The following is a 25845-nucleotide window of genomic DNA, read 5'->3' on the forward strand; positions in this document are numbered from 1 at the left end:
CTACAAAATCGAGGCTTATGTTGGGAATAACATCAAGCAGCTGATATTTGCTGTTTTGTTCACTTGTCTCAGAACATGTTTTGGGGAAAACCAAGGGAGAGAACAAACTCGAGAGGGAGCAGGATGATGATAGTCCTCAGGCCTGGGAAGGATGTTTCTAGTGATTGAGGAGAGTTCTTTGATTTCTGTGATTCCAGGCTGTCAGCTCCTGTGCTTTAAAATATGGTTGCTACAAACAATGTGACTGAAATAATTTTCGTGGGATTTTCCCAGAATTGGAGTGAGCAGAGGGTCATTTCTGTGATGTTTCTCCTCATGTACACAGCTGTTGTGCTGGGCAATGGCCTCATTGTGGTGACCATCCTGGCCAGCAAAGCGCTCACCTCCCCGATGTATTTCTTTCTCAGCTACTTATCCTTTGTGGAGATCTGCTACTGTTCTGTCACGGCCCCCAAGCTTATCTTTGACTCCTTTATCAAGAGGAAAGTCATTTCTCTCAAGGGCTGCCTCACACAGATGTTTTCCCTCCATTTCTTTGGTGGCACTGAGGCCTTTCTCCTGATGGTGATGGCCTATGACCGCTATGTGGCCATCTGCAAGCCCTTGCACTACATGGCCATCATGAACCAGCGAATGTGTGGTCTCCTCGTGGGGTTAGCATAGGGCGGGGGCCTGCTGCATTCTGTTGGGCAAACCTTCCTGATTTTCCAGCTCCCATTCTGTGGCCCCAACATCATGGACCACTACTTCTGTGATGTCCACCCAGTGCTGGAGCTGGCCTGTGCAGACACCTTCTTCATTAGCCTGCTGATCATCACCAATGGCGGCTCCATCTCTGTAGTCAGTTTCTTCGTGCTGATGGCTTTCTACCTGATCATCCTGCACTTCCTGAGAAGCCACAACTTGGAGGGGCAGCACAAGGCCCTCTCCACCTGTGCCTGTCATGTCACAGTTGTCGACCTGTTCTTCATACCTTGCTCCTTGGTCTATATTAGGCCCTGTGTCACCCTCCCTGCAGACAAGATAGTTGCTGTATTTTATACAGTGGTCACACCTCTCTTAAACCCTGTGATTTACTCCTTCAGGAATGCTGAAGTGAAAAATGCCATGAGGAGATTTATTGGGGGAAAAGTAATTTGAGAAGAGAAGTAGATGATTTAGTTAGGGAAAATAGGAGGAGTAAGGGATGGGAAATTGGGGCATGTAAGATCTCACTCTGCATCTACCTTGCCCAATGGAGTGAGTGGCCTTGGGCCAGTCACCTTTTTTGAAGTTTCAGTTTCCTCATCTTATGGGATTGGACAAGATTAAAGGGAGCTCTAGGATGGAGTAAGAGGGGTCTTCTAGTGCTGTGCTTCCAAATCTGACAGTGGCTCTGAGACATATTGGTTGGTCTAAAGAGAATAAACTCTTCCAGAAAACCAGGTCAGTCTGGGAATGGTGAAGAGGGAGGTGAGGATTGAGAATGACTGTTTCAGGGACCACTGGTCATTATGTCCTATCAGTTTGAACATTCGCATGATTGGAAAGTCTCTTGGCTTGACATACTGAGGTTTTGCTGAGAGGGTTTTAAGCAGGCAAGCTGACTGAGAAGGGTTAGTCCTGAGAATGGAAGACGTTGACTCTTGTCAAGAGATTCACATGAGCTCATGCCAGCATTAGACTCAGGGTTCTCAAGAATCCAAAAGAACAACAGGGAAATTTTAAGCAAATTGAAGGCACTGCTGTCCCATATTTTAACCTTCTTCTTTTGAGTCTTATTCCAGTAGCCACCAGACTATAAGAATGTGCCCAGAACCCTAACTCTAATCCTGCCCCTCACTGTCATCAGATAAATTTTCTTCCACATGCTTTCAGACTCATCACCTTCAAGCAGTTCTCTGATTTCATCACTCTCCTCCTCAAAAATCTTCAATGACTCCCCATTGCCTTCTGAATCAACTATAAATTCCTACTTGATATGAAATACCCTCAAGTCATGACCTTCTCATAATGTTAGATTTTCATTTTTCAATTACACTATTAGAGCATACTGTTTTCTGAACATCTCCTTGTGCCCTCCACCTATAATATTTTCCTTATCTCTACCTATTAACATCCTACCTACCCTCCATGGCCCATCTGAAATTCTCCTATCTTTAGGAAGCCCCCATGTTTATCTTATCTGGGTATGTCATTTTCTTTCTTTGAATTCTCACAGCACTCAGTGGGAATCCTTTAGGGCTGTTACTACCTTTATTTCAAAGTTTATTTCTCCCCAGTAGACTGTGACTCCTTTGAGAATGTGGCTTGAATTTTATTCATCTGTGTATCTCTAAATAGCAAAACAATAAATATTTGGTCAATTAAATTTCTGGATGTCATTAGCACTTCAGATTGTAGGTGGACAATGGTTGTTATATCTCTCATTTCATGTAAATAATCTAAGTAATATATCAGTCACATCACTCAAGACAAACCAGTAATCCTTCCTGATATTGTTTCTGAGAATATCATTTATGTATAAATAAGGAGCATGTATGTATTTGTATTTTTTTACAATGAACTAAGAGATTTAATGCTTTAACTAACTTGATTCTAAAACACACTGGTGAAGTGGGTATGAGTACAGAAGAAGAGATTGGAGATTGGGGAGGCAGGTGTCTTGATCAAGGTCACCAGTTAGTAACCCATGAAGCCTGAATTCAAACCTAGCTGTGTCTGATTTCTCAGCCCATGCTCTTCTCTGCTTCTCTTTAAATGTCACCACACATAAGTATATGTAAGTCTCTGAATTTCAAATCTGAGGGCTGAGAATATCCTATTGTCAGGTAATTCCCTCTGGAATTACTTCAGATTAAATAAAAAGTGTTTTAAAAAATATAAACCTGAAATGCTTTTTGGGTGTTCACAGGTATTTCTGGGTCCACAGAGATCCAGTGGCCAGGATACTGGATCTGGAAGTAGAGGGAAGGAAAGCAGGGGCTATGATGCTTCTGCAGGTGAGGCTCCTTGGTTCTCAGGAGGAAAAAACCTGGGCATTGACTGGGTTAGGGTGGGTCATATGTTGCTCAGGTAATTTTATGTTTCTACAGATTTTCTGGGTGAAGAGTGGCCTAACGCCTGACATCAAAACTCAATGAACTGGCCAAGACAAGTTTTTTTTTTTTTTGAGACAGAGTTTCATTCGTATTGTTCAAACTGGAGTGCAATGGCACGATCTTGGCTCACTGCAACCTCTGCCTCTGGGGTTCAAGCGATTCTCCTGCCTCAGCCTCCTGAGTAGCTGGGATTACAGGTGCGCACCACCATGCCCAGCTAATTTTTTTGTATTTTTAGTAGAAATGGGGTTTCACTATGTTAGCCAGGCTGGTCTTGAAATCCTGATGCCAGGTGATCCACCCACCTTGGCCTTCCAAAGTGATGGGATTACAGGTGTGAGACACCACACACAGCCAAGATTGCTTTTTTTTCTAGTGACATAATGCTGGAAAGGCAGCATTCTTCAGAATATCATAGAAATCAGAAAATGGGAAATAAGAGGCAAAAGATTAATATGAATTATGCATCCACCAATTAAGTTTCCTAACATTTAATTATCAGGACTGCGCTGTCCCATTGGTGGTGCGATTCATTTTGCAGGTGGGGAAACTGCAGGTCAAGGACTGTTTCTAAACCCTCAATGTTTCTTCTACACCAGTTGTTTGTGAACTATGTAGGATTCAGTGTCCAGAATTCTGCAGGTATCTGAGGGACTGGGGTAAAAGCAGAGCAGGAAAGGACAGGAGACATATGAATGGGTAATCAGCAGCTGATTACCTTAAAAAAATCTATTTTATATAAGATTTACTTTGATAAAAAATACTCAAAACCTTAAAAAAGCTTAAAAATCACTATAACAAAGCATGCTTATACTTTTAATTTTGATTGGTCATAGCCAAGTCTTCTGTGGGTCGGTTATAGAGGGGCAGACGTTAGGAAATGACCTCTATTTCCAAAAAGGGAAGCAGAATCAAGCCTTCTTCCAAAGTTCCAGTGCCAGAGAGTCAGGCAAGAACCTCCTCAATGACAGTTAAGGCATGCCTCAGAAAATGCAGCATATCCAGTGCAGGTGAATGCCCTTGAACATGATATGCTGACCCAGCCAGCTCTGAAATGGCCTCACTTCTTGGGGTGATGCCGCACCCAAATTGCATTTTTCCATTATGTTTGCAGACTGAATCTCTTTGCCATGAGACTCATAGCATTTAGAGTTTTCATATATATATTTTTGAAAAATTTGTGATTTGCAAAGAACTAAAAGTTCTGCACTTTATTTATCTATATGGATAATGTCAAGAAAACTTGAGTGGAAATTATATTATTATTATTTATTATTTATTTTATTTTATTTTTCGAGACAGAGTTTTTGCTCTTGTCCCCAGGCTGGAATGCAGTGGTAGGATCTCGGCTTACTGCAACCTCCACCTCCCAGGTTCAAGTGATTCTCCTGCCTCAGCCTACTGAGTAGGTGGGATTACAGGGGTGCGCCACCATGCCTGGCTAATTTTGTATTTTTAGTAGAGATGGGGTTTCACCATGTTGGCCAGGCTGGTCTCGAACTCCTGACCTCATGTGATCCACTCACCTTGGCCTCCCAAATTGCTGGGATTACAGGCGTGAGCCACCACAACTTATTTTATTTTATTTTATTTTTGAGACAGAGTCTTGCCCTGTCGCCCAGGCTGGAGTGCAGTGGCGTGATCTTGGCTCACTGTAACCTTTGCCTCCCAGATTCAAGCGATTGTTGTGCTGCAGCCTCCCAAGTAGCTGGGACTACGGAGGTACACCACCACGCCTGGCTAATTTTTGTATGTTTGGTAGAGACAGGGTTTCACCATGTTGGCCAAGCTGGTCTAGAACTCCTGAGCTCAAGTGATCCACCCAGATTCCCAAAGTGCTGGGATTACAGGCGTGAGCCACTGTGCCTGGCCTGGAAGTTATATTATTCCTACATTATTCTGAGAATTCTAGCTGCCCAGGCTTTTTACCAGTATGGAAAGTGATCTCCAGAGACACTTTCCTGTTTCTCTCATTTCTAGTCTTTGCTCACATCCATATCAATTGATATTCCTGGGAAGCAGGAGTATCTTAGATAGATGGAGATATGGCTTCTCTCAGAAAAGTCTAAAAAGATAGGTGTTGAGATGAAATGAATATTATAAGTAGTTATCACTGGGTATATCTTCTGGAAACAGTGGCTTTCTCATGGGTGAAAACCTACTTTGGTAATCATATACACGGTTAGAGCTGACATAGTCGCAGCTATCGTATGTAGGGCATCATGACAGGTAGGTATTGGAGGGGGTGTTATTGCCCCTATTTTACTTGGAGAATTTACTAAAAAAATGTTGTCTAAAATCACAGAGTAGGTAGAGTGAGGATTTGAATTCACATTGTCTGATTCTGGAATTCATGCTCTTTTTTTAATCATCCCACATTTGCACCATCAGGGAGTCTAGCCCACACCTTCCTTTTAAATGGTAGGAAATTCTTTTAGAATCTTTAGTGCACCTGAAAGTCATCTGCATTTTAAATCTTTTATTCTATAAAAAATCCTATAAATCCTTTTCAAGATATGAATTTGGTGACTTTAGGTCATCAAATGACATTCATATTATAAACTTAAGTTGTTTGTAATATTCTCTCTTTATCCTTTATTTTCTGCAGAAATGTAGTGATATCCTTTTGCCTTCCCAGTATTAAAATTTTTTTCTTTTTCATTTGTTTTGTTAATATTTTCAATAGACCATTGTTTCACTTCATCTAAAATTTTTCTGTTTTTGTTTTCTCTGATTAATATCTGTTAACTTTCCTATATCCTTCCTTCTAGATTGTATGAGGAGTCAGGTAAAACTTAGCTCATTGATTTTAGACCTTACTTCCTTTCAAATATAAGAATTTAAAACTAGGATGGAACTGGAGATCATTATGTTAAGTGAAATAATCCAGACATGGAAAGACAGACATCACATGTTATGATTATTTGTGGGATCTAAAAATCAAAACAATTGAACTCATGGACATAGAGAGTAGAAGGATGGTTACCAGAGGCTGGAAAGGGTAGTGGGAGATTGAGGGGGAGGTGGGGATGGTCAATGGGGAAAAAAAGTAGAATAAATGAGACCTACTATTTGATAGCACAATGGGGTTACTATAGTCAATAATAACTTAATTGTATATTTTAAAATAAAGAGTGTAATTGGATTGTTTGTAACTCAAAGGACAAATGCTTGAGGGGACGGGTATCCCATTCTCCATGATGTGCTTATTTCACTGTGCATGCCTGAATCAAAACATCTCATGTACCCCATAAATATATCTATCTACTGTGTACCCACAAAAATAAAAAATAATAATTAAAAGAGAATTTAAAACTATAAACTTTAAAAAGCAATACTTTAGCTGCATCCCACAAAATTTCACAAGTATTTTTATCATTCAATTTAAAATATAATCTCATTTTTAATGATTTCTCCTTTAACCAATGGATTATTTAGAACTATGTTGTTTAATTTTCAATTATTTGGGATTTTTCCTTGATATCTTATTGTTATTTAATCCTAGTTTAATTCCACTGCAGTTAGAGAGCATTCTGAATAATGCCATTCCTTTTACATTTGTTAAAACCTGTTTCATAGCCCAACCTAAGGTCTATCTTAGTGAATGTACAACATGTGCTGGAAAAGAATGTGTATTTTTCAGTTGTAGGGTATAGTGTTCTATACATATCAATTAGGTTAGGGTGGGTCATATATTGCTCAGATCTTTTGTTTCTACAGATTTTCTTCATCTCATCATACTACCACTTCCTGAGGCAGTGGAGTTGTTACTGCAAAGGGATCCCATTCTGGACCCCAAGAGAGGGTTCTTGGATCTTGTGCAAGAAAGAATTTGGGGCCATTCCATAAAGCAAAGTGAAATCAAGCTTATTAAGAAAGTAAAGGAATAACGAATGGCTACTCCATAGGCAGAACAGCAGCTTGGGCTGCTGGACTAAGGACACTTATAGTTATTTCTTGATTATATGCTAAACAAGGTGTGGATTGTTCATGAGTTTTCTGGGAAAGGGGTGGGCATTTCCTGGAACTGAGGGCTCCTCCCCTTTTAGACCATACAGGGTAACTTACTTATTGCCATGGCATTTGTAAATGGTCATGGCACTTGTGGGAGTGTCTTTTAGCATGCTAATACATTATAATTAGCATATAATGAGCAGTGAGGATGATCAGAGGTCACTTTCATTGCCATCTTGGTTTTGGTGGAATTTGGAGGGCTTCTTTATCACCACCCATTTTGTTAATAAGGTCTTTATGACCTGTATCTTGTGCTGATCTGCTATGTCATCCTGTGCCTTAGAGTGCCTAACCTCCTGGGAGTGCAACCCAGTAGGTGTCAGCCTCATTTTACTCAGCCCCTATTCAAGATGGAGTCACTCTGGTTCAAATGCTTCTGACAGAATTAATTTCTCCAATTATGACTGTAGAATTGTTTATTGATTTCTTTAAACCTGAGAAAGAAAAAATTGCAGATGAAGAAATGACATCAAGGGAAGTTAAGTCACTGTTGCAGGTTATATATCTAGCAAATAGGAGAGTCAGCCATTAAACAAGGCAGGTTGACTCCCTGGTCCATGCTTTTAAGCACCATGTTATATCACTCCTTGTATGTCTTATCTAACTCACAGGGTGAAAACACTTCAAAATGCTAGGTAAACATAAGGTGGTAGTCAAGGGGCTAGTTTAGTTCAAACTTGTCCCTGCTACTCACAAGAAAACCCAGATGACTTCATGTTTAGTACCAGCTTATTTCCCCAAATAGGTGGCACAAAACCATGCCCTATGTATTGTAGTTGCTTAATAACTACATGTAGAATAAATGAGTTTGTGATGACTGAGTACAGGAGTCTAACACAAAAATAAAAACAGTGGCTTTCATAGCTTCCAAAGTTAGTCTGAACCACTAAGTAAATGTGATAAGGGGGTATGGTGTCTCCATGGCCCACTCCTCTAATTGGAATGCAATGCCCCTGGGGTCTCATTAGCAAGCCTCAAGGTACTTTTACTAAAAATGAATGTGCTATAACTCTTAAAGCAGTGGCACTCAAGTTTAGTGATGGCTTTGGCTGGGGTGATACCACATGAGCTTCCTTGAACCCCTTGTGCTTAACAATTCACTGCAACTCTCTAGTTATCTTGTCAGGCTTCTTGACTTTGGTTGTTCACTGGAGGAGGGTGGAGCTCACTAAGGTCAGTTCTCATGTAGGCTTGGTCTTTTGGGGACTCTATCTAGAATAAACCTGAACTGACCAGGGAACCTTGTAGAAAACAGATGTCTTCACTTGCTTTGCTCTGTCCCTGTTCTGTTCTCAGTGCCCACATGGAAGTCCTGCTGCACAGTATTTGAGTATTCCTCAAGATCCTGCTTGGGGGTTTGACATCTGATTTGATTTTTTTTTCTTCAGATTGCCAAGGTATCACTAGAATTCTTCTCCTTAACCATTTTCTTAACCATTACTCATTAGTTGCTGAGAACATGGCCTCTTGGTGATCAGGTGGTCCTGCTTCCTTGGTCAGGAGTATTGTATGGCGACTAAGAGGATAGCATTAACGCCCTGGACACTGGGTTACATTTCCTGCTCTAACCCTTACCACTGTGTGAACTTGACCCAGTCACTCAGTCATTTGAATCCTCACGTCCCTCATCTGAAAAATAGAAACAATCATAGTAGCTTCCTCGAAGTGATGTTGAGTGGATTAAGTGAGATGAGGCATTTGAAGTGGTCTGCACAAGTCCAGGCACACAGCAAGTGTTCAATAAGTACAAGCAAATATTACGCTGCTGTGGTTACTGGTCTTTCTACTCATGGTCAGGTTAAAGCTCAGAAAGTAGTTTCACATGTATTTATTCTTTAGAGGCTTGCTAGATGGATGCCCAGACCATGACTGGGAGCTGCTGAAGGCATAGGACGGCAGCGAAGGATGTGTACTTAGAGTAGAGGGGTCAGAGTTTACAGACCAGGGAATGGGCTGCCCTGGCATGTGGTCCCTGATGGCACATTAACTTTTTGCAAATTAGAGCAATTGAGGGTATATTTTCTTTGAGGTGTAGTCTTAGAACATTTTCTCCAAAGCCCAGACCCACCCAGCAAGGAGCTTTTTCATGTAAATGAGTTCTTTGAATACTTGAAGCTTAAAAGGCATTTAGAAGACTTTTTACATTTTAATCTTTTAAGGTAGAAATGTTTCTAAATTTCATTACAAATTTCTTTTGTATTTCAAAACAATGTATTTGAAAACTGGGGAGAGGACAAATTCAGTGTAATGTGAATCTCAATCCCCTACCAGTTCCCAGGAAAAGTAGTGAAGGGAATTAGTAAAGATGTAAAGCAACTTACTTGCTTCCTAGCTATTCTTAAATTCATCAAATACTAATTCATCATTAAAGTCATCAATATCAGTGAAATTGATTTTGGGGGGGATATTTCTATTTTTCCAGCTTAGAATCACAGCACTTAGTCTAACCTTCATCTTTTTGTTGATGCTGACTTGTTTGTGTAAAGTCAAGTCCAATGTTCATGTCTCTAAAGTTTTTCAGTGGTGTGAGACTGGAGAGAGTAGAAGGGTCTCACACCAGAAGGTTGTAGCAAATAAGCATTGGTTTTGGAATCAGGCAGATTTGCTTTCAATTCCTATTATATGGTACTTGCTATGTCTCACCTAGAGCAAGTCATTTGAAGCTAAACTTCTGGAGTTTCCTTCTCTTCATTTGTATAGTGAGGATGTTGTTAGTTATCTTTAAGAATTGTGATAAGTGTGAACTAGGATAGTGGGTTAAGCTCATGAACAGTGCCTGACCCACACCATCTCCACAATGATGGTGGCAGCCTGAGGTATAAGAAGTGGGAAATCTTTTTTTGTGCTGTACTCAGTCTTGTTCAGGTATTCACAGACTACAAGGTTCAACGGGAAGTTTATGGTTTAAGGATAACGTGAGGATTTTGGAGAGTATGAGAAAAGGAAATGGATAGAAATGAGTCCCTGAAGGAGCAGTTGAAGGTGCTGGAAGACCTTTAGGCCCAAGAAGGGTAGTCTGGGTTGGGAGCTAATGATCATTGTTTTATTAGTGTCTTCTTTAATTCCCAGAATAGCAAATGACATTGTTTTTACATTGTATTGAGATTCTATCTGGATCCTAATAAAGTTCATGCCCTCCACCTCAACCTTCCCAATTTAAGGAATCAATCTTAGGAAAAACTACCAGAGAGCTACAGAGTGAGGGCATTTACTATAGTCTAAAATTGAGAGTCACTCAAAAGCTCATATACAGATAAATAGTTAAATAAATTATGGGACTTTTTAATAATGCACCATTAAAAACATCTTTTGAAGAATATCATCTGTGGAAATGCTTAAAGTGTTAAGGGAAAAAGTCTGAATATAAAACTATGTATATACTTGATTCAAAATTTGTAACTCAGATTCTGCTAACCAACATTGTACTCTGTTTCCATAAGTTCAATTTTTTAAGATTCCACATATAAGTGGGATCATGCTGTATTTGTCTTTCTGTGCTTGGCTTAACACAGTACTCTCCAGATTCATCCATGTTGTTGTAAATGACAGGATTTCCTTTTTTATAAAGGTGGAATGGTATTTTATTGTGTATATATACCACATTTCCTTTATCCATTCATTCATTGATGGGCATTTAGGTTGCATCTGTATCCTGGCTATTGTGAAAAATGCTGCAATGAATATAGAAGTGCAGATACCTCTTTGACGTACTGATTTCTTATCTTTTGTATATACATCCAGTAGTGGAATTACTGGATCATATGGTAGTTCTATTAATTCATTTTTTATTTTTAATTTTAGTGGGTACATATTTAGTGTATCTATTTATGGGTTACATGAGATATTTTGATGCAGACATGCAATGTGTAATAATCACATCAGGGTAAATGGGGTATCCATCACCTTAAGCATTTATCCTTTGTGTTACAAACAATCCACTTACACTCTTTTAGTTATTTTAATATGTACAATAAATTATTTTTGACTATAGTCATCCTGTTGTGCTAGAAAATACTAGGTCTTGTTTATTCGATTTTTTTTGGCACTCATTCACCATGAATCAGTATTTGATGAATTTAAGAATAACTAGAAAGCAAGTAAGTAGCTTTACATGGTTGGCAGCTTCCTTGCCAATCTCCACTACTCTTCTTAGCCTCTGGTAACCATCATTCTACGCTCTACTTTCATTGAATCTCAATCAGTTCAATTGTTTTAATTTTTAGCTCCCACATATAAGTGAAAATATACGAAGTTTGTCTTTCTGTGCCTGGCCTATTTCACTTAATATAATGTTCTCCAGTTCCATCCATGTTGTTGCAAATGACAGGATCTAATTCTTTTTATGGCTGGATAGTACTTCATTGGGTGTATATATCACATTGTCTTTATCCATTTATCTGTTGGTGGACACTTAATTTGTTTCCAAATGGTGGCTATTGTGAATAGTGTGCAATAAACATGGGAGCACAGCTAACTATTTGATATGCTGAGTTCCTTTCTTCTGATTGTATACCTAGGAGTGAAATTGATGGATCACATGGTAGCTCTATTTTTAGTTTTTGGAGGAGGCTCAAAACTGTTTTTCATAGTAGTTATACTAATTTACATTCCCACCAAGAGTCTACAAGAGTTTCCTTTTCTCCATATCCTTGCCAGCATTTGTTACTGCCTGTCTTTTGGATATAAGCCATTTAAACTGGGGTAACATAATATATCATTGTAGTTTTTATATGCATTTCTCTGGTGATCAATAATGTTGAGCACCTTTTCATATATCTGTTTGCCATTTGCATGTCTTTTTTTAGACATGTCTTTTGCCCATTTTAAAATCAGGTTATTAAATTTTTTCCTACAGAGTTGTTTGAGCTACTTATATATTCTGGTTATTAATCCTTTGTCAGATAGAGAGTTTGCAAATATTTTCTCCCATTCTGTGGGTTGTCTCTTAACTTTGTTGATTGTTTCCTTCACAGTGCAGAAGCTTTTTAACTTGATGTAATTTTATTTGTCCATTTTTGCTTTGGTTGCCTGTGCTTATGGGGTGTTACTGAAGAAATCTTTACCCAGTCCAATATCCTGGAGTTTTCCCAGTGCTTCTTGTAGTAGTTTTTATAGTTTGAGGTCTTAGGTTTAGGCCTTTGATCTTCTTTGATTTGATTTTTGTATATGGTGAGAGATAGGAGTCTAGATTTATTCTTTCTGCACATGAATATCCAGTTTTCCAAGCACCATTTATTGAAGAAACTGTCCTTTCCCCAATGTATGTTCTTGGCACCATTGTAAAAAATCAGTTCACTCTAGATGTATGGGTTTATTTCCTGGTTCTCTATTCTGATCCACTGGTCTGTGCATTGGTTTTTATGCCAGCAGCATGCCATTTTGGTTACTATAGCTCTGTAGTATAATTTGAAGTGAGGTAATGCAATTCCTCCAGTTTTGTTCTTTTTCCCAAGATAGCTTTGGCTATTCTGGGTCTTTTGTGATTCCATATAAATTTTAGATTTGTTTTTCTATTTATGTGAAACATGTCATTGGTATTTTGATAGAGATTGTATTGAATTTGTAGATTGTTATGGGTAGTATAAACATTTTAACAATATTGATTCTTCTAATCCACAAAAATGGAATATATTCCTATGTTTTCTGTATCCTCTTCAATGTCTTGCATCTATGTTTTATAGTTTTAATTGTAGAGACCTTTCACTTCTTTGGTGATGTTAATTCCTAAGTATTTAATTTTATTTGTAGTTATTGTAAATGGGATTATTTTCTTGATTTCTTTTTCAGACTGTTTGCTGTTGGCATACTGACTTTTGTATGTTGATATTGTATCCTGCAACTTTATTGAATTTGTTTATCATTTCTAATAGTTTTTTGCTGGAGTCTTTAGTTTTTTCCAAATACAAGATTATATCTGCAAAGAAGTGTAATTTGACCCCTTCCTTTCCAATATGGATGCCCTTTATTTATTTGGTCTGATTGCTCTAGCTCAAACTTCCAGTACTATGTTGAATGACTGTGGTGAAAGTGGGCATCGTTATTGTATCGCAGATCTTAGACGAAAGGCTTTCAGTTTTTCCTCATTCAGTACAATATTACATATGGGTCTGTCGTATATGGCTTTTGTTATATTGAAGTATGTCCCTTCCATACCCAGTTTTTTGAAGGTTTTTATGATGAAGAGATGTTGAGCTTTATCAAATGCTTTTTCAGCTTCAATTGAAATGATCAACTAATATCCTTCATTCTGTTCATATGATGTATCACATTAATTGATTTTTGTGTGTTAACCCAAACTTGCATCCCTGGGATAAATCCCACTTGATCATGATAAATGATCTTCTAAACGTATTGTTGAATTCAGTTTGCCAGTATTTTGTTGAGGATATTTGCATCAATATTCATCAGTGATATTAGCTGGTAGTTTTCTTTTAATGATGTGTCTTTGTCTGGTTTTGGTATCAGGGTAATACTAGCCTTGTAGAATGAATTTAGAAGTACTCTCCCCTCCTCTATTTTCCAGAGTAGTTTGAATAGAATTGGTATTAGTTCTTCTTTAACCTATTTCCTGTTTGCCTTGAGAATAGTGTGCTGGCAACGAGCTGCACTTTTATTTTCTAAATGGGAAATGGGTTAAATGTTTGGTAGAATTCAGCAGTGAAGCCATGGGGTCCCAGGCTTTTCTTCGCTGGGAGATTTTTAAATGATGGCTTCAATCTTGTTATTTGTTATCAGTCTGTTTAGGTTTTTGATTTCTCCATGGATCAATCTTGGTAGATTATATGTGTCTAGGAATTTATCCATTTTTGCTAAAATGTCTAATTTATTTGCATGTAGTTGCTCATGGTAGCCACTAATGATCCTTTGAATTTCTGCGGTATCAGTTGTAATATCTCCTTTTTAATCTCTGATTTTATTTATTCAGTTCTTTACTCTTTTTTTCTTAGTTATTCTGACTAAATGTTTGTCAGTTTTATCTTTTCAAAAAATTAGCTTTTTGTTTCATTGATCTTTTGTATTTTTTTCATTTCAGTTTCATTTATCTTTGCTCTGATTATTGTTTCTCTTCTACTAATTTTGAGTTTGTTTGCTCTTGATTTTCTAGTTCTTTAAGATGCATTGTTAGGTTGTTTGTTTGAAAATTTTCTTCTTTTTTGATGTAGGTACTTATAGCTATAAACTTCCCTGTTAGTACTGCTTTTGCTATATCCCATAGGTTTTGGTATGTCATGTTTACATTATCATTTGTTTCAAGGAATTTTTCAATTTTACTCTTATTTTCTTTATTGACCCACTGGTCATTCAGGAACATATGTTTAATTCTCATGTGTTTGTATAGTTTCCAACATTCCTCTTACTATTTATTTCTAGTTTTAGTCTAAATGCTGAATATTATTTCAATTGTTTTGATATTTTCAGATTTGTTTTGTGACCTAACATATCCTTGAGAATGATCCACGTGCTAAGGAAAAGTATGTTTATTCTACAGCCACTGGATTAAATGTTCTGTAAATATCTGTTAGGTCTATTTCTATTAGTTCTATGGTGCAGATTTAGTCTGATGTTTCTTTGTTGATTTTTCTGTCTGGAAAACCTGTCCAATGCTCAAAGTAGGGTTATTAAAGTCTCCAGCTATTACAGTATTGGGTCGCTTGCTCTTTTCAGCTCTAATAATATTTGCTTTATATATATGGCTGCTCCAGTGTTGGGTGCATATATATTTACAATTGTTACATTCCTTTGCTAAACTGACTTTTTTGTCATTATAAAATGAACTTCATTGTCTCTTCTTATAGTTTTGTCTTGAAATCTATTTTATCTGATACAAGTATAGCTACTCCTGCTGTTTTTTGTTTTTTATTGTCATGGAATATCTTTTTCCATTCATTCATTTTCAGTCCATGTGTGTCTTTATAGGTGAAGTGTGTTTCTTGTAGGTAGTAGATCATTGGGTCTTGTTATTTATCCATTCAGCCACTCTATGTCTTTTGATTGGAGATTTTAGTATATTTACATTCAATGTCATTATTGATAGGTGATATTTTCTGGTGGTATGATTTAATTTCTTGCTATTGGTTTTGTGTGTATATGTTGTATGTTTTTAGTTTTTAGGTTATTATAAGGCTATCTTATAACCATTTTTTAAGCAAAAACAACTTACCACTGCTTGTCTGAACAAACAAACAAACAAGCAAAAAGAGTACTAATAAAAACACTAAACATTAACTTTGTCCCTTACTTTTTAACTTTTTGTCATTTTTATTTATATCTTTTTGTACTGACTGTGCCTTGAAAGTTGTAGTTCTTATTTTTGATTGGTTCACATTTTAGCCTTCCTACTTAATTAAGATAATTTACAGCTGGGCACAGTGGCTCACACCTGTAATCCCAGCACTTTGGGAGGCTGAGGTGGGTGGATCATGAGGTCAGAAGATCGAGACCATCCTGGCCAACATGGTGAAACCCTGTCTGTACTAAAAATACAAAAATTAGCTGGGTGTGGTGGCACATGCCTATAATCCCAGTTACTCAGGAGGCTGGGGCAGGAGAATTGCTTGAACCAGGGAGTTGGAGGTTGCAGTGAGCTGAGACTCTGCCACTGCACTCCAGCCTGGTGACAGAGCGAGACTCCATCTCAAAAAAAAAAAAAAAAAAAAAAAAAAGAAGATAGTTTACACAACACCACAGTCACAGTGTTATTTAATACAATATTCTGTGTACTTACTATTATCAGTGAGTTTTTAACATTCAGATGATTTCTTTTTAAAAATTAATTAATTTATTTCAATAGTTTTTGAGGAACATGTGGTTTTTTGTTACATGGATAAGTTATTTTAGTGGTAATTTCTGAGATTTTAGTGCATCCATCATCCAAGCAGTGTACACTGTACCCAATGTGTAGTTTTTTATCACTCACCCCACCATCTTTTCCCTGCATTCCCAAAGTCCATTACATCATTCTTATGCCTTTGTGTCCTCATAACTGAGCTCCCACTTACAAGTGAGAACCTATGATATTTGATTTTTCACTTCTGAGTTACTTCACTTAGAATAATGGTCTCCAACTCCATCCAGTCTGTTTCAAATGCCATTATTTAATCCTCTTTATGGGTGGGTAGTATTCCATGATGTATATATGACATATTTTCTTTATCCACTCATTGATTGATGGGCATTTGGGCTTGATCCATATTTTTGCAATTGTGAATTGTGATGCTATAAATATGCATGTGCAAGTGTCTTTCATTTAATAACTTTCTCTAGGTAAATACCCAGTAGTGGGATTGCTGGGTCAATAGTAGTTCTACTTTTAGTTCTTTAGGGAGTCTCCATACTGTTTTATGTAGCAGTTGTACTAGTTTACATTATCACCAGCAGTGTAAAATTGTTCCCTTTTCACCACATCCACACCAACATCTATTATTTTAAATATTTTGATTAAGGGCATTCTTGCGGGAGTAAAGTGGTATTGCATTGTCATTTTGATTTGCATTTCCCTGATAATTAATGATATTGAGCATATTTTCATGTTTATTGGCCATTTGCGTATCTTCATTTGAGAATTATTCATTCATGTCCTTAGCCCACTTATTGATTGGATTATTTGCTTTTTCTTGCTGATTTGAGTGTCTCGCAGATTCTGGATATTAGCCCTTTGTCAGATGCAAAGTTTACAAATATTTTTTCCCATTCTATGGGTTGTCTGTTTACTCTGTGGATTATTTCTTCTGCTGTGCAGAAGCTTTTTAGTTGAGTTAAGTCCCATCTACTTATTTTTGTTTTTGTTGCATTTGCTTTTGGGTTCTTGGTCATGAATTCTTTGCCTAAGCCTACATCTAGAAGAGTTTTACTGATGTTATCTTCTAGAATTTTTTATGGTTTTAGGCCTTAGATTTAAGTCTTTGATCCATCTTGAGTTGATTTTTGTGTAAGGTCACAGATGAGGATCCAGTTATATTCTTCTACATGTGGCTTGCCAGTTATCTCAGCACCATTTGTTGAATAGGGTGTCCTTTCCCCACTTTATGTTTTTGTTTGCTTTGGTGAAGATCAGTTGGTGGCAAGTATTTGGCTTTATTTCTTGGTTCTCTATTCTGTTCCATTGGTCTACATGACTATTTTTATACCAGCACCATGCTGCTTTGGTAACTATAGCCTTGTAGTATAGTTTGAAATTAGGTAATGTGATGCCTCCAGATTTGTCCCTTTTGCTTTGTCTTGCTTTGACTATGTGGGGTCTTTTCAGTTCCATATGAATTTTAGATTTTTTTTGTAGTTCTGTGAAAAATGATAATAAATACTTTGGTAGGAATTGCATTGAATCTGTAGATTGGTTTTGGCCGTATGGTCATTTTCACTATATTCATTCTACCCATCCGTAAGGAAGGGATGTGTTCCCATTTGTATCATTGATTTCTTTCAGCCGTGTCTTGTAGTTTTCCTTGTAGAGGTCTTTCATGTCCTTGGTAAGGTATATTCCTAAGTATTTTATATTATTTTATTTTTTGCAGCTGTTGTTAAAAAAGATTGAGTTCTTCATTTGTTTCTCAGCTTGGTCATTGTAGGTGTATAGCAGTGCTACTGATTTATGTACATTGATTTTGTATGCTGAAACTTTACTGAACTCATTTGTCAAATCTAGGAGTGTTTGGATGAATCTTCAGGGTTTTTTAAGTATACAATCATATCATTGGTGAACAGCAACAGTTTGACAACCTCTTTACCGATTTGGATGCCTTTCATTTCTTTCTCTACTCTGATTGCTGTGGCTAGGAGTTCCAGTACTATGTTGAATAAAAGTGGTGTAAGTGGGCATCCTTGCTTTGTTCCAGTTCTCAGGGGAATACTTTCAACTTTTCCCCATTCAGTATAATGTGGGCTGTGGGTTAGTCATAGATGGCTTTTATTACCCTGAGGTATGTCCCTTCTATGCTGATTTTGCTGAGGGTTTTAATCATAAAGGGATGCTGGATTTTGTCAAATGCTTTTTTCTCCATCTATTGAGATGATCATATGGTTTCTGTGTTTAATTTTGTTTATGTGATGTATCACATTTACTGACTTGTGCATGTTAAATCATTCGTGCATACCAGTTATGAAACTCACTTGATCATGGTGTATTATCTTTTTGATATGTTGTTGGATTTGGTTAGCTAGTATTTTGTTGAGGATTTTTGCATTTATATTAATCAGGGATATTGGTCTTTATTTTTTTTTCATTATGTCCTTTCCTAATTTTGGAATTAGGTTGATATTGGCTTCATAGAATGATTTAGGGAGATTTCCCTCTCTCTGTCTTTTGGAATAGTATTAAAGTTGGTACCAATTGTTCTTTAAATGTCTGATAGAATTCATCTGTGAATTCATCTGGTCTTGGACTTTTTTTTGTTGGCTTTTGTTTTACTACTGTTAATATTGCTGCTTGTTATTGATGTGTTCAGAGTTTTCTATTTCCTTCTGATTTAATTTGGGAGGGTTATATATTTCCTTGAATTTATCCATCTCCTCTAGGTTTTCTAGTTTGTGTGTGTAAAGGTGTTCATAGTAGCCTTGAATGATCTTTAGTATTTCTGTGGTATCAGTTGTAATATCTCCTGTTTTATTTCTAATTGAGCTTATTTGGATTTTTTCCTCTTCTTTTCTTGGTTATTCCCACTAATGGTCTATCAGTTTTGTTTATCTTTTCAAAAATAAGCTTATTTCATTTATCTTTTGAATTATTATTTTTTGGTTTCAATTTCATTTAGTTGTGCTCTGATCTTTGTTATATCTTTTCTTCTGCTGGGTTTTGGTTTGGTTTGTTCTTTTTTCTCTAGTTTCTTGAGGTGTGACTGTAGATCCTTGAGGTGTGTCTATTTGTGCTCTTTCAGACTTTTTGATATAGGCATTTAATGTTATGAACTTTCCTCTTAGCACTGCTTTTGCTGTATCCCAGAGGTTTTGGTAATTTGTGTCACTATTATCATTCAGCTCAAAGAATTTTAAAATTTTCATCTTGATTTCATTGTTGACCCAGTGATCATTCAAGAGCAGATATTTTAATTTCCATGTATTTGTATAGCTTTTGATGTTTCTTTTGGAGTAAATTTCCAGTTTTATTTCACTGTGGTCTTGGATACTTGATATAATTTTGATTTTCTTAAATTGATTGAGACTTGTTTTAGTGGCCTATCATATGGTCTATATTGGAGAATGTTCCATGTGCTGATGAAAAGAATGTATATTCTGCAGTTGTTAGGCAGAATGTGCTGTAAATATCTGTTAAGTCCATTTGTTTCAAGCCATAGTTTAAGTCCGTTGTTTCTTTGTTGACTTTATGTCTTGGTAACCTTTCTAGTGCTGTCAGTGGAGTATTGAAGTCCTTTGCTATTATTGTGTTGCCATCTATCTCACTTCTTAGGCCAAGTAGTAATTGTTTTATAAATTTGAGAGCTCCAGTGTTAGGTGCATATATATTTAGAATTTTCCTATTGGACTATACCTTTTATCATTATATAATAATGATTTTTTTGTGTTTTTAAACTGTTATTGCTTTAAACTCTATTTTGCCTGATTTAAGCATAGCTGCTCCACTTGCTTTTGGTTTCCACTTGTGTTGAACTTGTTTTTGGTTTCCACTTGGGTTGAACCCCCTCCTGTTCATCTTTAGTTTATGTGAATTCTTATAGGTTAGGCGAGTCTCTTGAAGACAGCAAATACTTGGTTGCTGGATTTTTATCCATTCTGTCATTCTGTATATTTTAAGTGGAGCATTTAGGCCATGTACATTCAATGTTACTATTGAGATGTGAGGTACTGTTCTGTTCATCATTTTAGTTGTTGTTGCCTTAATACTTTTTTTCTTTCCATTGTGCTATTGTTTTGTAGACTCTGTGAGAGTTGTAATTTAAGGAGTCTCTATTTTGGTGTATTTCAAGGTTTTGTTTCAAGATTTATAACTCCTTTTAGCATTTATTTTATTTTATTTTATTTTTATTTTACTTTAGGTTTCAAAATACATGTGTAGAACATGCAAGTTTGTTATATAGTTATACTTGTGCCATGGTGGTTTGCTGTACCTATCAACTTGTCATCTAGGTCTTAAGCCTCACATGCATTAGGTGTTTGTTCTAATGCTCTCCCTCCCCTTCCCCCAAACCCCTGATAGGCCACGGTGTGTGTCATTCCCCTCCCAGAGTCCATGTGTGAGAACATTGTTCAACTCCCACTTATGAATGAGAATCTGTGGTGTTTGGTTTTCTGTTCCTGTATTAGTTTGCTGAGGATGATGGCTTCCAGCTTCATCCATGTCCCTGCAAAGGACATAAACTTCTTTTTTATGGCTGCATAGTATTTGCTGGGGTATAGGTACCACATTTTCTTTATACAGTCTATAACTGATAGGCATTTGGGTTGGTTCCATGTCTTTGCTATTCTAAATAGTGCTGCAATAAATATGTGTGCATGTGTCTTTACAGTAGAATGATTTATATTCCTTTGGGTATATACCCAGAAATTGGATTGCTGGGTCAACTGGTATTTCTGGTTCTAGATCCTTGAGAAATCACCACACTGTCTTCCACAATGGTTGAACTAATTTACATTCTCACAAACAGTGTAAAAGTGTTCCTATTTCTCCACAGCCTCACCAGCATCTATTGGTTCTTGCCTTTTTAATAATTGCCATTCTGACTGGTGTGAAATGGTATCTCATTGTGGTTTTGATTTGCATTTCTCTAATGATCAGAGATGTTGAGCTATTTTTCATGTTTGTTGGCCACATAAATGTCTTCTTTTGAGAGGCATCTATTCATATCCTTTGCCCACTTTTTGAGGGACTTGTTTATTTTTTTCTTGTAAATTTGTTTAATTTCCTCATATATTCTGGATATTAGCCCTTTGTCAGATGGGTAAATTGCAAAATTTTTCTCCCATTCTGTAGGTTGTCTGTTCACTCTGATGCTAGTTTTTTTCCCCTTTGGAGGAGTTCTTTAGTTTAATTGATCCATTTTGTCAAGTTTTGCTTTTGTTGCAAATGCTTTTGGTGTTTTAGTCATGAAGTTTTTGCCCATGCGTATGTCCTGAATGGTACTGCCTAGGTTTTCTTCTAGGGTTTTTATGATTTGGGGTTTTACATTTAAGTCTTTAATCCATCTTTAGTTAATTTTTGTATAAGGTGTAAGGAAGGGGTCCAGTTTCAGTTTTCTTCATATGGCTAGCCAGTTTTCCCAGCACCATTTATTAAATAGAGAATCTTTTCCAAATTGCTTGTTTTTGCCATGTTTGTTGAGGATCGCATGTAGTGTTATTTCTGAGGTCTCTGTTCTGTTTCATTGCTCTATGTGTCTGTTTTGGTACCAGTATCATGCTGTTTTTGTTACTGTAGCCTTGTAGTATAGTTGGAAGTCAGGTAGTGTGATGCCTCCAGCTTTGTTCTTTTTTCTTAGGAACATCTTGGCTATATGGGCTCTTTTTTGGTTCCATATGAAATTTAGTTTTTTCTAATTCTGTGAAAAGTGTCAATGGTAGTTTGATGGAAATAGCATTGAATCTATAAATTACTTTGGGCAGTATGGCCATTTTCACAATATTGATTCTTTTTATCTGTGAGAATAAATGTTTTTCCATTTGTTGTGTCCTCTCTTATTTTCCTGGGCAGTGGTTTGTAGTTCTCCTTGAAGAGGTTCTTCATGCCCCTTGTTAGCTGTATTCCTAGGTTTTTAATTCTCTTTGCAGCAATTGTGAATGAGAGTTCACACATGATTTGGCTCTCTGCTTGTCCATTATTGGTTTATAGTAATGCTTGTGATTTTTGAACATTGATTTTGTATTCTGAGACTTTGCTGAAGTTACTTATCAGCTTAAAGAGTTTTTGGGCTGAGATGATGGGGTTTTCTAAATACAGAATCATGTCATCTGCAAGCAGAGGCAATTTGACTTCCTGTCTTCGTATTTGAATACACTTTATTTATTTCTCCTGCCTGATTGTGCTGGCCAGAACTTCCAACACTATGTCACACAGGAGTGGTGAGAGAGGGCATCCTTGTATTGTGCTGCTTTTCAAAGGGAATGCTTCCAGTTTTGGCCCATTCAGTATGATATTGGCTATGGGTTTGTCATAAATAGCTCTTATTATTTTGTGATATATTCCAACAATACCTAGTTTATTGAGAGTTTTTAACATAAAGGGATGTTGAATTTTATCAAAGGGCTTTCTCACATCTATTGATATAATTATGTGGTTTTTGTCATTAGTTCTGTTTATGTAATGGATTATGTTTATTGATTTGCATATGTTGAATGAGCCTTGCATCCCAGGAATGAAGCCAACTTGTTCATGGTGGATAAGTGTTCTGATGTGCTGCTGGATTTAGTTTGCCAGTATTTTATTGAGGAGTTTCAATCCATGTTCACCAGGGATATTGGCCTGAGGTTATTTTTATTTTTTATTTTATTATTCTTTCAGTTTTAGGGTACATGTGCACAACGTGCATGTTTGTTACATATGTATACATGTGCCATGTTGATGTGCTGCACCCATTAACTCGTCATTTAACATTAGGTATATCTCCTAATGCTATCCCGCCCCACTCCCCCCACCCCACAACAGGCCACAGTGTGTGATGTTCTCCTTCCCGTGTCCATGCATTCTCATTGTTCAATTCCCACCAATGAGCGAGAACATGCGGTGTTTGGTTTTTTGTCCTTGTGATAGTTTGCTGAGAATGATGGTTTCCAGCTTCATCCAAGTCCCTATAAAGGACATGAACTCATCATTTTTTATGGCTGCATAGTATTCCATGGTGTATATGGGCCACATTTTCTTAATCCAATCTATCATTGTTGGACATTTGGGTTGGTTGCAAGTCTTTGCTATTGTGAATAGTGCCACAAAAAACATACATGTGCCTGTGTCTTTATAGCAGCATGATTTATAATCCTTTGGGTATATACCCAGTAATGGGATTGCTGGGTCAAATGGTATTTCTAGTTCTAGATCCCTGAGGAATCGCCACGCTGACTTCCACAATGGTTAAACTAGTTTAGAATCCTACCAACAATGTAAAAGTATTTCTATATGTATACATCCTCTCCAGCATCTGTTGTTTCCTGACTTTTTAATGATCACCATTCTAACTGGTGTGAGATGGTATCTCATTGTGGTTTTGATTTGCATTTCTCTGATGGCCAGTGATGATGAGCATTTTTTCATGTGTCTTTTGGCTGCATAAATGTCCTCTTTTGAGAAGTGTGTGTTCACTTCCTTTGTCCACTTTTTGATGGGGTTGTTTGTTTTTTTCTTGTAAATTTGTTTGAGTTCATTGTAGATTCTGGATATTAGCCCTTTGTCAGATGAGTAGGTTGCAAAATTTTTCTCCCATTCTGTAGGTTGCCTGTTCACTCTGATGGTAGTTTCGTTTGCTGTGCAGAAGCTCTTTAGTTTAATTAGATCCCATTTGTCTATTTTGGCTTTTGTTGTCATTGCTTTTGGTGTTTTAGACATGAAGTCCTTGCCCATGCCTATGTCCTGAATGGTAATGCCTAGGTTTTCTTCTAGGGTTTTTATGGCTTTAGGTCTAACATGTAAATCTTTAATCAATCTTGAATTAATTTTTGTATAAGGTGTAAGGAAGGGATCCAGTTTCAGCTTTCTACTTATGGCTAGCCAGTTTTCCCAACACCATTTATTAAATAGGGAATCCTTTCCCCATCGCTTGTTTTTCTCAGGTTTGTCAAAGATCAGATAGCTGTAGATAAGCAGCATTATTTCTGAGGGCTCTGTTCTGTTCCATTGGTCTATATCTCTGTTTTGGTACCAGTACCATGCTCTTTTGGTTACTGTAGCCTTGTAGTATAGTTTGAAGTCAGGTAGCGTGATGCCTCCATCTTTGTTCTTTTCGCTTAGGATTGACTTGGAAATGCAGGCTCTTTTTTGGTTCCATATGAACTTTAAAGTAGTTTTTTCCAATTCTGTGAAGAAAGTCATTGGTAGCTTGATGGGGATGGCATTGAATCTGTAAATTACCTTGGGCAGTATGGCCATTTTCACGATATTGATTCTTCCTACCCATGAGCGTGGAATGTTCTTCCATTTGTTTCTATCCTCTTTTATTTCCTTGAGCAGTGGTTTGTAGTTCTCCTTGAAGAGGTCCTTCACATCCCTTGTAAGTTGGATTCCTAGGTATTTTATTCTCTTTGAAGCAATTGTGAGTGGGAGTTCAATCATGATTTGGTTCTCTGTTTGTCTCTTATTGGTGTATAAGAATGCTTGTGATTTTCGTACATTGATTTTGTATCCTGAGACTTTGCTGAAGTTGCTTATCAGCTTAAGAAGATTTTGCACTGAGACAATGGAGTTTTCTAGATATAAAATCATGTCATCTGCAAACAGGGACAATTTGACTTCCTCTTTTCCTAATTGAGTACACTTTATTTCCTTCTCCTGCCTGATTACCCTGGCCAGAACTTCCAACACTATGTTGAATAGGAGTGGTGAGAGACGGCATCCCTGTCTTGTGCCAGTTTTCAAAGGGAATGCTTCCAGTTTTTGCCCATTCAATATGATATTGGCTGTGGGTTTGTCATAGATAGCTCTTATTATTTTGAGATACTTCCCATCAATACCTAATTTATTGAGAGTTTTTAGCATGAATGTTGTTGAATTTTGTCAAAGGCCTTTTCTGCATCTATTGAGATAATCATGTGGTTTTTGTCTTTGGTTCTGTTTATATGCTGGAACATGTTTATTGATTTTCATATGTTGAACCAGCCTTGCATCCTGGGGATGAAACCCACTTGATCATGGTGGATAAGCTTTTTGGTGTGCTGCTGGATTCGGTTTGCCAGTATCTTATTGAGGATTTTTGAATCAATGTTCATCATGGATATTGGTCTAAAATTCTCTTTTTTGGTTGTGTCTCTGCCAGGCTGTGGTATCAGGATGATGTTCGCCTCATAAAATGAGTTAGGGAGGACTCCCTCTTTTTCTATTGATTGGAATAGTTTCAGAAGGAATGGTACCAGCTCTTCCTTGTACCTCTGGTAGAATTCAGCTGTGAATCCATCTGGTCCTTGAATTTTTTTGGTTGGTCAGCTATTAATTATGCCTCAATTTCAGAGTCTGTTATTGTTTTATTCAGATATTCAACTTTTCCTTGTTTAGACTTGGGAGGAATATGTGTTGAGGAATTTATCCATTTCTTCTAGATTTTCTAGTTTATTTGTGTAGGGGTGTTTATAGTATTCTCTGATGGTAGTTTGTATTTCTGTGGGATCAGTGGTGATATCCTCTTTATCATTTTTTATTGCATCTATTTGATTCTTTTCTGTTTTCTTCTTTATTAGTCTTGCTGGAAGTCTATCAATTTTGTTGATCTTTTGAAGAAACCACTCATGGATTCATTGATTTTTTGAAGGGTTTTTTGTGTCTCTATTTCCTTCAGTTCTGCTCTGATTTTAGTTATTTCTTGCCTTCTGCTAGCTTTTGAATGTGTTTGCTCTTGGTTCTCTAGTTCTTTTAATTGTGATGTTAGGGTGTCAATTTTGGATCTTTCCTGCTTTCTCTTGTGGGCATTTAGTGCTATAAATTTCCCTCTACACACTGCTTTGAATGTTTCCCAGAGATTCTGGTATGTTGTGTCTTTGTTCTCATTGGTTTCAAAGAACATCTTTATTTCTGCCTTCATTTTGTTATGTACCCAGTAGTCATTCAGGAGCAGGTTGTTCAGTTTCCATGTAGTTGAGCAGTTTTGAGAGAGTTTCTTAATGCTGA

The 25845-nt window shown here is 37.0% G+C and overlaps 1 protein-coding gene across 1 annotated transcript; it reads left to right on the forward strand.

Annotated features, from left to right (window-relative positions):
* The first annotated feature begins 222 nt into the window (after positions 1 to 222).
* LOC466513 (olfactory receptor 4X1) lies at positions 223 to 1140 on the forward strand. Its single transcript, XM_009460377.1, is given in 1 exon segment — positions 223 to 1140. A coding segment is annotated over 1 exon segment (918 nt).
* The last annotated feature ends 24705 nt before the right edge of the window (positions 1141 to 25845 follow it).

The sequence above is a fragment of the Pan troglodytes genome, chromosome 9 (genome assembly GCF_028858775.2).
Source record: "Pan troglodytes isolate AG18354 chromosome 9, NHGRI_mPanTro3-v2.0_pri, whole genome shotgun sequence".
Taxonomy (NCBI): domain Eukaryota; kingdom Metazoa; phylum Chordata; class Mammalia; order Primates; family Hominidae; genus Pan; species Pan troglodytes.